The sequence below is a fragment of the Mastigoproctus giganteus genome, chromosome 7, assembly GCF_048544385.1.
Source record: "Mastigoproctus giganteus isolate SK-2022 chromosome 7, ASM4854438v1, whole genome shotgun sequence".
Lineage (NCBI taxonomy): Eukaryota > Metazoa > Arthropoda > Arachnida > Uropygi > Thelyphonidae > Mastigoproctus > Mastigoproctus giganteus.
The window spans coordinates 122,896,387-122,913,397 of NC_143581.1; the positions used below are offsets into that span (position 1 = coordinate 122,896,387).

The following is a 17,011-nucleotide window of genomic DNA, read 5'->3' on the forward strand; positions in this document are numbered from 1 at the left end:
TGGCTAAAGGCAAATTTCCGCACGTCTATCCTACATCTGTCTTTCCTCAATTTGAATTTATGCACTCTCGGGTGTTTATTCTGAGCGAGAGGAAGAATCCCATCAGCATTTAGCATGCTCAAACCATTCAATGCTTTATACACCTCTATCAGATCACCTCGCTGGTGCCTAGTCTCCAGACACTGTAATTTGCAAAACTTAAGCCTTTCTTCGTAAGAGCACCCCTTTGTTCCATTCACTAATCTTGTTGCCCTTCTCTGTACTCGTTCCAGCAGCTCTACATCCTTCTTGAAATGAGGCCTCCAGACCTGTATACAGTACTCTAGGTGTGGCCTGACCATTGCCTTATACAAGGGAATAATCACCTCCTTATCCCTGCTAGAAAAATTCCTATATATCATTGACAATACACCATGAGCTACTCTTGCCGCCTGTCTGCACTGCTCAGAGAACTTCATATCTGCCTGCACAACCACCCCCAGGTCCCTTTCATTCTCTACCACTGTCAGTGTAGTACCACAGAGTTGATACGTTGCTCTGGGGTTGCTGTTTCCTATGTGTAGTACTTTAATTTGTCAATGTTAAACTTCATTTGCCACCTCTCAGCCCATCTGCTCAACCTTTCCAGACCTGTTGCAGCAGCATAGTGTCAGTAGTCAGCAGCAGCAGCAGCATAGTGTCAGTAGTGTCCTTGACAACTCTGCCTACCTTTGTATCGTCTGCAAACTTCGACATTAAGCTTGATATACCACCATCAATATCATTTATGAATACAGAAAACAATAATGGACCCAACACTGAGCCCTGAGGGACTCCACTAATAACATTAGTCCGCGATGAGCAGTGTCCATTGATTACCACTCTGTCTTCTCCCCCTCAGCCACCCCTTTACCCACAGCAGCAATTTGCCTCCAGTGTCACACTGCTCCAATTTGTGCAGCAGTCTTCCATGTGCAACAGTATCAAAAGCCTTTCTAAGATCCAAGTATATAATATCAAAGTTATTCCCTGCATCCAGTTCCTTTGTGACTGCATCATTGTATCCAATCAAATTGGTCAGGCAAGACTTCCCCTTAACAAAACCATGCTGTGTCCGAGCTATAACTGAAGTCTTGTCTAAATGATCCTGCAGTGCTTCTTTAACTAGTGCCTCCATTAATTTTCCTGGAACAGAAGTTAAACTCACACGTCTATAATTACTTGTGTCAGCCTTTGATCCTCCTTTGTGAATTGGGGTCACATTTCCACATCTGCAGTCTGTGGGTACCTCCCCTGAGTCCAAGGAAGCTCTCATAATTATGGCTAAGGGTTTGCTTACTTCCTCTGCTACCTCCTTTAATATAACTGGATAGATCCCATCCACCCCAGGTGCCTTTCTTGTGTTTATCTTCAACAATTTCTCCTCCACTTTACTCTCAGTTATTACAAGATTCTCTGGCTTACTGCTAGAGTTGAATACACCTCTGGCATTCCCCTCGCTAAATAACTCCTCATGTGTGAATGTCGAGGCAAAATATTCATTTAGTTTGTTAGCTACCTGAGCAGGATCATCAACAGTTGACCCATCGATAACAAGTGGACCAATCTGATTCATCCGCTTCCTTCTAGAGTTTACATAAGTAAAGAACTCTTTGCATCCCTTGCCAAAGATTTCTTGTAATCTGTCTTCGCCTGCCTAACCTTCTTTGTAACTTGGTTACAGATCAACTTGTATCTATCATAGGCTTCTGTGTCATGTGTTAATTTGTATGTATCCCATGCATGTTTCTTCTCTGCCATATGCCTCATCAGTTCATCTGACATCCATTTAGGCCTAAACCTTCAACAATATTTCTTAGTTGGTATGTAAAGCCTAGTAGCTTCCAAGATAAGTTCTTTGAATGCTTCCCATTTTGCATTTGCTGTTGGTAACATCATCAGTTGGTCCCACTGTATAGAATTTAAATACTGTCTCAGTCCATCGTAGTCGCCTTTACGAAAGCAATAACCCTTCCCTTTACCCCTAATGGTAGTTAGCTCTTTGAGTAAATCCCACTTCAGCACACTGTGATCACTGCCACCTAGTGGTTCATTTATCTGTAGATTGTTAATGCATGAAGAATCACTGCTGATAATCAAATCAAGAGTATTCCTCCCTCTAGTTGCCTCCCGAACATGCTGATGTAGAAAACAATCATCCAGTAAATCCACAAAAGCCTTGCTAGTGTGTGAGTGACCAGACCCCAAATTCCAGTCAATATCTGGGAAATTAAAATCTCCCATTATAAGACTCTCTGATTTACTGGCCCACTCTATTTCCCTGTACAGTTTCTTATTATACTCATCAGAGTCATTAGGCCTATAGCACACTCCTACTCAATTTTGATCTTCCAATGCTTATGTCACACCAAACTGACTCGACACTGCACTGTCCAGCGATGTCGACTGGCTTCACTTCCTTGGATTTTATGTATTTCTTAACTAATAGCATAACCCCTTCTCCCTTCCTATCCAGTCTATCCTTTCTGTAGACGTTGTACTCCCCAAATTCCAGTTCTGCATTCTTTATATCTGTGTGACACCCCACGTCTCTGATATCCCAACAATATCTGCCTTTGATGTTTTGAGCAATACCTCAAATTCATCAAATTTTTTTACTAAACTCTTAGCGTTGGTGTACACGCAAGTATACATGCACCTATATCTATTCTTAGCTACCTAACACAACCCATGTGTTGTGTTAGGTATCTTCCCCACTGCTGGCGTCATTCCCTTGTTCCTTGTATAATTCTCTATAGTAGTCTTCTGCTATTTGAATTATGCCTTCTCTGCTATTTATAAGTACATCATTTCTATTCTTCAGTTCCGGTATCATTTGTCTTTCTGGATTACTGCTCATGGCTGCTGATTTAAGTGCTTTGTTTTCCCTTAATGCTTGTTCTACTTTTCTTGTGTTAAATCTTCTTATGTCCTCTCTGAGCCTCTTTCTAATGGCTTTGCATAACAGTATACTCAATTTTCTCCTTATCGGTGTTTATCTTGCTCTTCATTTGTTGCCTTTGGTTCATAATAACAAGTGTTTCTTGACTAATTTTTTCTTCTTTGGATTTCTTTTTTCCCTGTAGGGCTTTATCACCTTCAGAAAGTTGTAATATTCCTCGTTGATATCTTGGTCCTGAGCAGTCTGCAGAAGCTCAAACTTGTTCTTAAGTTCCTGTACATACTGCTCTTTCTCCTCTTCTGTTATCTCAAAGACTTTCGTATTATTTACTCGAGTCAATTTTTTCCTCTCCTTTCCTGCATCTATATCAAGTGTGCATCTTACCATTCTGTGATCACTTCCAACATTTACCTTATTCAGGATGGTAACATCATTCACAATATATCTTCTGTTAGTGAGGATGAAATCGATTTCATTAGTTTGTAATCCATTTGGACTCTTCCATGTCCACTTTCTGTTCACCCTTTTCTCGAAAAAAGTGTTGATTACTGACAATCCTTGAGATTCTGCAAATTCCACAAGTATTTCACCTCTTTCATTTCTTTCACCAATTCCAAAATTTCCTATAGTTCCTCTTTCTGCACTGATTTGTCTTTTTCCAACCTAGCATTGAAGTCCCCCGTAATAATAGTGTAGTGGGTTTTATGCTCATCTAGAAGACTCAATTTCGGTGTACATTTCTTCAACCTCTTCATCATCATGGCTCGATGTTGGTGCATAAATCATTATAACCTTTAGCTTGTACCTCTTAGAAATCTTGAGTATTAGTCTCGACATCCTTGGTGATGTACTTTTGAATTCCAAAATGTTTTTTATATCTTTATGGACCAGAAACCCAACTCCACCTTTATTATTGTATTATAAAGCTAAAAATAATATAGGCTAATCACAGAATATAATGAACCAATTGCAGTTATCTGTATGTACATTTTAATTATCAAATTATTATACACATGCAGAATGTGTAATATCTATATGCATCATAAAAAGTCTGTAATCTGGAATTAATCATTTATTTTTTCTCTTTAGAATGAAGAGGACTCTCTTGTAGATATGAATAAATCACCACAAAAGAATTTTGTTGACATCCCTGATGTTATGCCATATGCCACTTCTCCTGGCTTCAGAGAGAAAACTGCATCGTGGAAATATATAGGATTAGATGCATATAAAAATCCAAAGAAAAATTAGTTTCTACTCGTTAAATCATTAGAGCTGTGAATACAATAGACTTACATAATTCTCAGTTATGCTTAAAAATAAAATCAATTATTTATACTGAATTTTGTGCTATTCTTTGAAAGCGTGAGTACAACACACATTTATTTCAAAATTCTTTGATGTTGAACAGGATAAAATTATTTTGAATAATTTTTTTTTTTTTTTGTGTTGTTTGGTGGTAAGGGCTTAAAAATAAATTCCCTCCTAGTTTTCTTGAAATGCCTATACTTCCAACAACAATAGTTACTCAGAGGCGCAATCATCAAGGAAGGCACCTCCCATCATCCACAGCATGAGAAGCCAGACCAGGAGCGGATAGGAATGTCTGATGGGACTGGCCCCTAACAGAGCCATGGGGGGGGGGAAAGGTTGTATGTAATTATGAGAAAGGTCATCAACAGCAACTTGTATACGCGGTGTTATCTCAAGTGATCTCATTGTAAGGTTTATATATTACAAATCATCCCCATGATGATTTCATATTTCACCACGGTAAAGCTTACTAGTAATATAGAACTTCGTGCTGAACTAGATGGCTTGAAAAATAATAAGCTACAAGATGAAATGCTAGATTTCATACAAAGTGGTATATCTATATTGTCAATGATCGTACAAACATTATGGGGCCTGTATTCGAGATATCGAAATGGCACAATCTTACTGCAATCAAAAATATTGAAAATAAGTGAAAGGTGGTTGGATAATGAAGAATATACACTGTGCTGCCACTTTATTAGGTACACCCCTGCTGTGTACACAAATGGTGTGTCCCACAACGTTGCAAGTCACATGACCACAGTTGTGAATATGAATGCAGCAGAACAACCTTTCTAGTATCAGTTAAGCATACAAATCATAGCAAGAATGGGGAAAAGGAGTGATCTAACGGACTTTGAACGTGGCATGGTTGTAGGTGCAAGATATGCTGGACAAAACATCTCTGAAACGACAGTTCTGAACTTTTCACGCACCACAGTTCAAGGGGGTATCGAGAATGGCGCAACGAACAGAAAACATCCTCTCAACAGTGCTCCTGTGGAAGAAAATCGCTTGTTGATGAGAGAGGTCAGAAGAGGATGGCTAGAATTGTGCAAGCAAACAGACGCCACAATGTTGCACATCACGTCAGAATGCAACCGTGCGCAGAACAAAATATTGCAACGGACCACTAGTCGCACTTTGTCGCGAATGGGCTACATCGTGTACCTTTGTTAACAATGAAGTACAAGAAAGCACGCCTCCTGTGGGCACAGCAACACAAGCATTGGACTATCGAGGATTGGAAAGCAGTTGCTTTGTCTGACCCGTCATGTTTGACTACTACTGTGCAAGGTGGTGGGGGAAGTGTTATGGTGTGTGGAATGTTTTCTTGGCACACATTTGGTCCATTGATGCCCATAGATTCGCATCTGAATGAAACATCGCACCTAAACATCGTTGCTGACCAAGTGCATCCGTTCATGTTGACAGTTTATCCTCAGTCAGATGGTTACTTCCAGCAGGATAATGCGCCAGTGCACAAATCCCGAATCACTATGGAATGGTTCCAGGAACATGACAATGTCTTTTTTTTGCTGCAGTGGCCCGCTCAGTCCTCTGGTGGATCTCAATTGTTTTGAACATCTTTGGGATGTGCTGGAAAGGGCTGTTCGCTGCAGGCCTGCACCTCCATTGAATCTCAAGGAACTGCGTGACACTCATGTCTGCATGGTACTCCATTCCTGCACAACGTTTTCAGCATCTTGTTCAATCCATGCCTAGACGAATTCTGGATGTTTTGAAGTGTAAAAGAGGCTCAACATGGTAGTAGGTAGGAGTACCTAATAAAGTGGCAGCACAATGTCTATTACTTAAACCATTCCAATGTGTGACTCAATTTAAAAGTTTGGATGTTCGTAATGGCGGTGTTGCGATATATCAATGGGATGGCTCAACTATCATGAGTATACCGCATATCTTTCCACAACATAATAGCACCATTATCCAATGAAATTGGAGACATTTGTGGATCTTTGTGCAAATTCAATAGTGAAACAATTTTCCTCATTGCCATATACATCACTCCAGGGATACGTTAGATATAATTCAAAAATTCATAATCAAGAATATGCCGTATTCCATTGAAAAATTATTGGAAGAGCCACTGGATCGTATACCTAAATTCGGAGTCTGGAAAGAAGTTTAATTTATGAAAGATTTCTTCAATTTACATATATTACATCAAATACTTTAGTAAATACTACACATAATGGAACGAATCGATGGAATATTCACTCGGGTATTAAAATCATTTGAGTGTGTCACAACCACCTCACAATGGGTGGAAAAGACCTGAGTTCCAGTCCTGTCGAAGGAAGGAATTTTGGTTTCTCATTCAGGAAACAGAAAATCGAACCTAGAATCTTATTTCAGTTACCATAGATCAATAATTTTAGTGTTATTATAATTTATAATATATTTTATACGAATTGTTTCATTGTACACTAGTACAATAAAAAATTCCACTCGTATTTCATTTTACTGAAATTATTTTTTCAATAAAAATAGTGCAGCAATACTTTTATTTATTTTACTGTACCAGTTTCATAATGAGTTCTTGCAGTAAAGACGTTTTTAACGTCTGCTGCTGCTGTGACATTATCAGTAATACTATCAGTCTCAGAGTAGAGCGGCAGCAACTCATTATGTACCTGGTACATAATTTTTTTATGGCTGATGCTAGATAAGCTCATGATCGCTTTCTTGCATCACGTGCACTCATTACTACTACTATATTAAGATGAATTTAGTGAAAACCTAATGGATCTAAATGATGTAATAATCTTTTCATACTTTGAGCCTTTATGACAAGCGCCATTGTGGGTAGCATAGTTGGTAGGACTGCCAACCACCCCACAATGGGTGGAAAAGATGAGTTCAAGTCCCATCAATGAAGGAAGGAATTTTTGATTTTTCATTCAGGAAACAGAAAATCGACCATAGAACACGCAATTTACAGACAGTATACACGGAGCTACATGGCCACAGTTCTGATGCTCCTAAAAACCAACAACAACATCTGTGACAAGATGATGTAGGTCGATAAAGCTATTCTATCCAGCAAGCAAGTGAGGTCACTTGGCTTGGAGGATAGCAAATGTTCATTTCATACAACGATAGGAGAGAATTTGGCGGCTGTTGCATATTTTATTTACCATATAGAATTTGCACCTTAATACAAAAATTTGAGCACCTCTTTTGAAAAAGTGAATAAAGAGTAACAGGGTTCACTGAAGAATAGAAAAAACATTTATTAAGGTCACCCAGAAAGTCATTTCACCTATCCGTGTTTTCTATGACTGTAAATTGCGTGTGTTCTCTGGTCGATTTGCGTGCTTTGCTATACGAAAAACCCCAGGGGTCTGGGGAAACAACCCTTGCTATACACACCTGAGACTGACTAACTCAGCCAAGGAGCAAAAAAAAAAAGCCCATAAATGTTCCTCGCGTTATAGACGGGATTCAAACCCGGGCCTCTTCCACCCAATGTGGGGAGAACGGTGACAATACCACTGTACTACCACACAGACTCAAGAGTAGAAGGTGTTCATTTTTTTTTTTTTTTTTTATGAAACCCCTAATCCCGAGGGGTATTAGAACCTATAGTACTTAGTACCGTGCTTGGGTTTGAGGTTGAGAAGACAAAAGAAGATATTTGTAGGCATTAGACTTGAACTTTTGTAGACTGTAATTTTCAGAAAATAATATGAAGGAAGGTTGTTCCAGGAAAAACGGCAGTTAAATGAATAAATGAGGTACATGAAAAGTTGGTTCTGTGAGTTTGAAGTAATTATAAGGGTTGTTTGTGAGAAAAAGATCAAGTGTGTTGACTGTATAGTTAAGATTGTCCAGAGAGTCCGGGTTTATTATGATTGTCTACTAGTTTAGATTAGGACATATATCTCACGTGTTCTTCAGCTTTACTCTGAGATGCATACTTTACTCTTTAATTTACCCATTTATTTACCCATTAATAAGGCAATTATTTAAGAAAGTGCATATTTGTTTCAGACAGGTGCTACACTGCTGCTGGTCATTCAAACAACTAAAACAATGACATAGATATTTATACCTGATTAAAAAGGTAATTTATGCATACACTTATTTTTTTTTTCTACATTATATGACCATTCAGTATATAGTTGGTCACAATTAAATCTAAATAATATTGACAACTAAGTATTGTTGCAAGTTTCCAAGTCTACTGCAACTTACAAAATAGCAATAATACAGATTACCTCTGCAGAATAATATGGTTATTTTAATTTGTCTAAGAAAGAGAATTTCTCCTTTTTTCTCTTCTGTTGATCCTCTTTAGATAACTAACTTTCCATTCTGAGAGAGAATTACTCCCACCGTTCGGTAGGGCATGTGGCACTTCTCAGCTGAATCGAGCCCTCCAACTCTAACCATTGTGTCCACACGTTAGCCGAGTACATGGCACAGTATTTCGTTGGATGCCCCACGGGCATTGGAAATGGTGATCCCTGACTGCAGGGAGAGCCTCTTGTTTCGGCCAGGAAAAGTCGCGTAGGTCAATTACTGTTTTGAATCGAAAGACCTCCTGAAGGGACCGAACCTTCTCCTTCCCATCCGTGACGATCATTTTATATGTTTTTTTAGGATTGCGTTGGTCCATGACCCAAAGCACGGGGAAGTGAGAGGTTTTGGTTTTAGGAGGGAAGCTATATTCTGGTTATCACAGGTAATGATGGCGACCTCCTGTGGTGCTAATATTCCTTCATGCCCTCTTGTAAAACGGACTTCCAGGAATGCCCAATTGTTGAGGGGGGTAGGTAAAGTTTTGTAAGGGCGTCTTGTTGCCATAATTTGAAATGGGAGGATTTGATGAAGGAAGGAAGGCTGGAAGGGGCGTTCCACGGTGTCTGAGTGATTCACTGATGGCTGCTCCCCGCCTCTCCAGCTCAGAAGGTTTCTCCCTTCGTGGCCTGATGTGTTGTGGGGAAAGCGAAATTCCTGGGAGTCTACCAACTCCAATTTCCTCTTCATGGGCCGACAAGGCGCTGGAGTCTGAACTCCTGGGTGCACAGTGCCCCGCAACCAATGCACTGGTGCCAAAAGGAAGGTCCACATTTTACTTAATAGGAATTTGAGATTTTCCTTAGAGATGATTGATACGTCTGTGGGTAGGAAGAAACAAAGAGAAATAGGTGATAAAATAATTCCACTTGTTCCCACTTTCACTTCTCATTCTTTCTGGCTACCATTTTTTCTAAATAAGATTCACTTTTTTGACATCGGACTTTCTCTTCATAGTATTGACATTATAACATTCTATCATCAAACCCCTCGACGTGGGCACCTGTACGTGGTGAGGGGACCTCCCAGTGACGCTGCTGGACTTCCAGACTAGCGTCACTGGGATCCAACGCCCACAGCCCAGGTTCCAGGCTTACATCAATGGAATCCAGCGTGTTTGCCATGCGCTGCGACCCGTGGAAATTCAGAAAGGGGGATCCTGGTGGTTGAGGGGCCCAGCTTCAATACACCACTTTGGCCCCTGCTTCGACAAGACGGGTGGTCCTGGAAGGCCCAGCTAGGATCAATCGGCCAGTAGGCTCGCCTGCGAGGGTCAACCGTGTCAATGCCACGCCCCTACCCTCATGGTCTGAGGGACAGGATTCAGGCTGGCGGCGGTGCGGGTGTGGTGTCTGGGTAGCCCTGGCGTTCCACTCCCGAGCACATTTATTGCATGCCGGGTAGTGGGCGTCCCTTTGGGCTCCGTGGTGGGTAGGGAGCCCGGCCACTGAACCATATAAAAAACTTCATGAATCCTGATAAACTTACTTTTTCAGGGGCCCCAACCCGGTCCCTATCTGAAAATACAGACTTAGAGGCAGATAGCATTATTGCTACAAAGAGGCAGCGAACTGAAACATCATCAGGGCCTGTCCCAAGATTTTTAATTATACACTCTACCACCGAAAAACCGATTGGCAAAATGTCACCCTTTTTTTATACAAAAAGGGTTAGATGGGTTAGCAGGTTCACCCAAATCAGTTAAGAGGCTCCGTTCTGGAGACCTCTTAATTGAAACCAAAACTGACAGGCAGTCTGAGCAGCTACTCCGTGCAACATCAATCGGAGGAGTACCCATAACAGTGACACCACATAGAACACTCAATTCATCCAGAGGTGTCATTTCAGAATGGGACCTTCTCGACGTAACCGAGGAGGAAATCTGCTTAGAATTGAAACCACAGGGAGTTATTGCAATGAAAAGAATTAGTGCGCGTAGGGATGGGAAACTTGTTAAAACCAGGAGCATTATCCTGACTTTTAACTCGCCCAAACCTCCTGATGAGATTAAAGCTGGCTACATCAACTGTCCAGTACGTCCATATGTTCCAAATCCTTTACGGTGTTTTAAATGCCAGAAATATGGACATTCTCAAATGGCCTGCCGTGGAGTCCTTGCATGCGCTCAATGTGGTGCAAAGGACCACGAAACAACAGCATGTTCAGCCGTAAAACCCACCTGCATTAATTGTGAGGGAGAACATCCAGCCTACTCACGAGCATGCCAGAGGTGGAAAGAAGAAAAAGAAATTCAACGGCTGAAGGCAGAGCTAAACATATCGTACCAGGAGGCAAGGAAAGCGGTTAAACCTCTCAACATCAATAAACCTACCTATGCCCAGAAGGTAGCAGGGAGATGCTCCATTGGAACTCAGGCGGACATGTCCATCCCTCCAAAAGAATCATTTACTCCCATCGCACGTTATCTTTTAAGCTCCCAAAAACCTGCACAGAAAGACCAATCAGCTGCCACTCCTATATCGGTACCTCCTAATGCTCCACAAGTAACAAAAGCAACTGCGAAAGAAAAGAACAAGAAAGGTGAAGTACCCCGTAGTACCCAAGAAAACATGGATGTTGAGCAGAAGGAGGTACCCGAAGATTCAGTTTTGGAGCTCTTTTCTGAGGAGGAAATGGACACTGGTCAGCGTCCATACTTCCCAGGAAGGATAAAGCCAAGACTGAAAAAGGTAAGAACTCAGCACCTCGGAAGCCGCCTGATGGACCCACCAAGCCAAAATAATGGCTAAATTCCTACAGTGGAACTGTCGTGGATTCCGGCGAAACAATGATGACATCAAGGCCCTTCTGCAAAAGCATGAGCCAGTCTGCTTTTGCTTACAAGAGACATACCTGAAGGCAAATGAAAACCCCTCGCTTCGTAACACCACTATCATTCGAAACGACAGAACTGAGGATGGACCTGCTCATGGGGGTGTTGCTATAATTCTGGGCAACCATACCCCATATCAAACTATTGCGCTCACCACCAACATCGATGCGGTAGCGGTTCGCCTTACGGTAGGTTTTTTAATAACAGTCTGCTCAGTTTATTTATCACCTGGGGCTGATATCTCCCAGAAAGACCTTGATGATCTCATTGTGCAGCTGCCTACTCCTGTCTTACTCCTGGGCGATTTTAATGGACATAACACCCTGTGGGGTAGTGCAAACGTTAATGGAAGGGGACGTGTCATAGAGCACATGCTCAATGACAATGACCTATCCCTTCTAAATGTGGGAACTAACACCTTTTTTCACATGCCTACCCGTACGTTCTCTGCTATTGACCTCTCTATATGCTCCCCATCTCTCCTTCCTTCAATCACTTGGGAGGTAGAGGAGAATCTTTATGGAAGTGATCACTTCCCTGTGATAACCAGCCTACTTAATGTGACGCCATGTTCACCTTTTAGGTTACCACGATGGAAGACTGATCAGGCTGACTGGAACACCTTTCAACACTTGGTAGACTTTAACATTAGTACAGTCAGTCGGGAGCCTATCAATGACGCAATGGCGTACCTCACAGAAAGCATTGTCCATGCAGCTGCAGCTACAATTCCGAAAACATCTACCCGGTTTCCGCCATTTCCAAAACCTTGGTGGAATACTGAATGCACAGCAGCAAAAAAAGGCACAAAATAAAGCTTGGGGGATATTACGACGATATCCTACCACAGCCAATCTCTTGGCCTTCAAACGTGCACGCGCAAAAGCGCGATATATTCGTCGTCAGAGCCAAAAGGAATCGTGGGTCTGTTTTTACATCTACCATTACCCAGTCGACCAGCAGTAAAGCTATATGGGACAAAATCCGGAAAATGAAGGGTAAATATACATCGCACCCTTCATCGGTCCTGGAGTATAATGGATGTGTTATTGCAGACCCAACTGCAATAGCCAATGTACTTGGGGAGACCTTCTCTTCCATCTCATCAACATCTGCTTACTCCCCAGAATTTCTGGTCTGGAAAGAGAAATTTGAAAAGCAGCCAATTAACTTTAAATCTAAAAGGTCACATCCCTATAACGGGCCTTTTACCACAGAAGAGTTAGAAACAGCTCTAACTCTTACCAAGGCAAGACCTTGGTAAGAGTTAGATCTGCTGGACCAGATCTTATCCATTATGATATGATCAAACATCTGTCTGCAAAATCCATGGACCAACTGCTTTTTCTATATAACAGAATATTTCAAGAAGAGCAGTTTCCAGATTCCTGGCATAAGGCAATCGTGCTTGCCTTTCCTAAGCCAGGAAAAGATCCTAAAATCCCAACGAACTACCGTCCTATTGCTCTGACTAGCTGTCTGTGCAAAATTCTGGAGAGAATGGTCAATGCCCATCTTATATGGTATTTGGAGTCTAATAGGTTCCTCCCCAGATTTCAGTGCGGCTTCCGTAGAAAGAGGTCAACTTTGGACCATTTAATCAGGCTCGAAACTTTCGAGATGCCTTTTTAAAACGAGAACACCTGGTGTCAGTGTTCTTCGATATGGAAAAAGCGTATGACACAACTTGGAGATTTGGAATTTTAAAAGACTTCTACTGTATCGGCCTTAGAGGTAATCTCCCCAATTTTATTAAAAACTTTTTATGTCACCGTTCTTTCCAAGTCCGTGTAGGATCTACTCTCTCTCGCTCTTTTAGACAAGAGGAGGGAGTACCTCAAGGATCCGTTTTAAGTGTTACGCTTTTTGCCATTAAAGTGAATTCCATCACAGAACAACCTCCTCCAACTGTAAACTGTGCCCTCTCTGTTGACGATTTCAGCATATTCTGTCATTCCTGCAACATGAGGGTAATTGAGAGGCAACTGCAATGTGCCATTGACCATTTGAACTCGTGGGCAACGAATAACGGGTTCAGGTTTTCTAGATCACTAGCATGGACCTTACTGATGCATGCCACAAAATTGACTATATGACTAAAATGATCGGAAATGGACAAACTGATCTGCATAAATGACCAACAAGATAAATACTTCTAATGAAAGGCAACTGAAACAGGACAACACCCAACTTGACAACCCTGAACTTGAAAGTGCACCTTGAAAATAACACCTACTGGACCTATTGGGAACCGACATGTACTAACTTTCAAATTACTGACTTGAAACAATGACAGTGAAATCAAACTGTTAGATCACGGACACTGACATGGACCTTTTACATGCATGCCATGGAACTGACTATATGGCTATATTCCAAACTGCCCAGAAATTAACAAACCATTTGGACGAACTGACAAAATAATGATGCTTCCAATGAGAGACACAGGGAATTGAAACCATTGGACTTGAAAACCCTAGACTTAAAATTGCATCCTGAGAATAGCAACACCTACCAGATGGATCAATACCCTCAGAACTCACTGAGAATTGACATATACTACTACCAATTACTGACTTGAAGCAATGAGAGTGAAATCAAACTGTTCGCTGACGATCTACCTTTGTTGACCAGGAGCGATCTTACATGACTGGATGTGTCATACTTCGACCGGGAGCAAGCACAGACACTGGAGATGCACCATGGTTGTCCTTGAGAAATGACTTAGACTATCAACTGTGACTTAGTCCTATTAGAGGCAATTAAACTGGACCTGACCGCTCCAGACAATGACCATTGATAAGGCAAAGAACACCCAAGAAACACCCATAGGAGGCAACCTAACACTAAATGCTAGCCTCCTGAACGTACTTCATGTCTGGAATAATCGATCCATTACCTGACAGTGACTGTTGACATTGGCTACCTGAACGAGGCGCTCTAGCCCAGTTCACTTTTAATCCCCATCCCTTGGGCATGGGGGAGGGTACAGTTTTCTGTCTCCTCCCATCTTTTCTTTTGGTAGGGCTTGTTCCCACTGACCAGCTTGGTGTTGTCTCCCCTTTCATCCTCATGTTTCTACCCCTCTCTTTCAGACTCTACCCCTACTCTAACTTGCCACTTTTTTTACTTTATTTATTTATTTTATTATTTTTTTATTATTTTTTATTATTTTTTATTATTATTTTATTTATTTATTTATTTTATTTTTTTTTTTTAGGCCCTGCCACTGAAATCTTCAAATTAGGTGGCAGGGCCTGCCAGAGTACTTAAACGATCCCTCTATTGCCTGACCTACCTCCTCGGGGCTAAGTGTGGCAACGAGGGGGGGGGGGTTCCACTAGGGGCCCCAATGGCTAAATGGTCAATAACACGACACTACACAATGCTAACACACACTTTACACTTTTTAAACTTCTGGCCATCACAGAGTTCTGTAATACACAAACAGAGTACACAATGCGGAGATGGGAAGGGGGGAACCTCTGTACCCATTAGACATTGAATACTTTACTTTACATTTATCCCAACTTTTGTACACAAATACAGCTTCACCGAAACAAACTGTGGGAAGATAACCTTGTAAATGATGGTTACAGCTCTGCATTTCAGGCCACACTTGACCCTGTTAATCACAGAATTATTGCTGTATATTTGATGATCTTTTGTGACAAGACGTGGACGTGAGGATCAAACGTGAGCACCATATTAATGATTACCACTCTGATTTCTCCCACAAAACCATACCTTTACCCTTAGCAGCCATTGACCCTTAATGTCACACTGCTCTAATTTGAACAGTATGATTTTATATGAAACAGTATCAAAACATTTCCTGAATTCCAAGCATATAATATCAAAATTGTTTTTTTGCATCCAGTTCCTTTGTGACCACGTTGTAGTATCAAACCAAATTTTATCATTAGCATTAGCAGACGCATTTGATGCAAGAAAGCAAGCTTATGCAGCATCAGCCAAAAAAAAAAAAAAAAAAACTCTTCCACTTCACCCCTCTGTTTGTTTGAAATACCTGTCCAGCTGAGCCTTAAACTTATTTAGGCTATCAATTTCCACGACAAAGGATGGAAGTCTGTTCCACCAACCAACCACCAGCTGGCTAAAAGCAAATTTCCGCATGTCTATCCTACATCTGTCTTTCCTCAATTTGAATTTATCCCCTCTCAGGTGATTATTCTGAGCAAGAGGAAGAATCCCATCAGCATTGAGCATGCTCAAACCATTCAAGGCTTTATACACCTTTATCAGATCACCTCGCTGGTGCCTAGTCTCCAAACACTGTAATTTGCAAAACTTAAGCCTTTCTTCGTAAGACCACGCCTTTCTTCCATTCATTAATCTTGTTGCCTTTCTCTGTACTCGTTCCCGCAGTTCTACATCCTTCTTGAAATGAGGCCTCCAGACCTGTATACAGTACTCGAGGTGTGGCCTAACCATTGCCTTATAGAATTTAATAATCACCTACTGATCCCTGCTAACAAAATTCCTATATATCACTGACAAAACACCATGAGCTACTCTTGCAGCCCGTCTGCACTGCTCAGAGAACTTCATATCTGCCTGCACAACCACCCCCCAGGTCCCTTTCATTCTCTACCACTGTCAGTGTAGTACCGCAGAGTTGATACGTTGCTCTGGGGTTGCTGTTTCCAATATATGTAGTACTTTACATTTGTCAATTTAAACTTCATTTGCCACCTCTCAGCCCATCTGCTCAACCTTTCCAGATCCTGTTGCAGCAGCATAGTGTCAGTAGTGTCCTTGACAACCCTGCCAACCTTCGTATCGTCTGAAAACTTGGGCATTAAGCTTGATATACCATCATCAATATCATTTAAAAATACAGAAAACAATAATGGACCCAATAGTGAACCCTGAGGGACTCCACTAATAACATTAGTCCACGATGAGCAGTGTCCATTGATTACCACTCTTTGTCTTCTCCCCCTCAGCCACCCCTTTATCCATAGCAGCAATATGCCTCCAATGCCACACTACTCCAATTTCTGAAGCAGTCTTCCAGGTGCAACAGTATCAAAAGCCTTTCTGAGATCCAAGTATATAATATCAAAGTTATTCCGTGCATCCAGTTCTTTTGTGACTGCATCATAGTATCCAATTAAATTGGTCAGGCAAGAGTTCCCCTTAACAAAACCATGCTGTGTACGAGCTATAACTGAAGTCTTGTCTAGATGATCCTGCAGTGCTTCTTTAACCATTGCCTCCATTAATTTTCCTGGAACAGAAGTTAAACTCACAGGTCTAGAATTACTTGTGTCAGCCTTTGATCCTCCTTTGTGAATTGGGGTCATATTTGCATATCTCCAGTCTGTGGGTACCTCCCCTGAGTCCAAGGAAGCTCTCATAATTATGGCTAATGGTGTGCTTACTTCCTTTTCTGCCTCCTTTAATATAACTGGATAGATCCCATCCACCTCAGGTACCTTTCTTGTGTGTATCTTCAACAATTTCTCCTCCACTTTACTCTCAGTTATTACAAGATTCTCTAGATTACTGTCAGAGTTGAATACACCTCTGGCATTCTCCTCGCTGAATAACTCCTCATGTGGAAATATCGATGCAAAATATTGATTTAGTTT

At 41.3% G+C, this 17,011-nt stretch overlaps 1 protein-coding gene across 4 annotated transcripts in view; it reads left to right on the forward strand.

Annotated features, from left to right (window-relative positions):
- The window catches only part of Tif-IA (RNA polymerase I-specific transcription initiation factor RRN3 homolog Tif-IA), a 282,972-nt gene extending 278,709 nt beyond the window's left edge, over window positions 1–4,263 (forward strand). For all 4 annotated transcript variants that reach the window (XM_090377082.1, XM_090377081.1, XM_090377084.1 and 1 more), the window contains one exon: window positions 4,010–4,263. In XM_090377082.1, coding sequence (XP_090233208.1) covers window positions 4,010–4,171 — 162 coding nt within the window. In that variant the 3' untranslated portion in view covers window positions 4,172–4,263. The remainder of the gene's footprint in view (window positions 1–4,009) is intronic.
- Window positions 4,264–17,011: the final 12,748 nt, after the last annotated feature.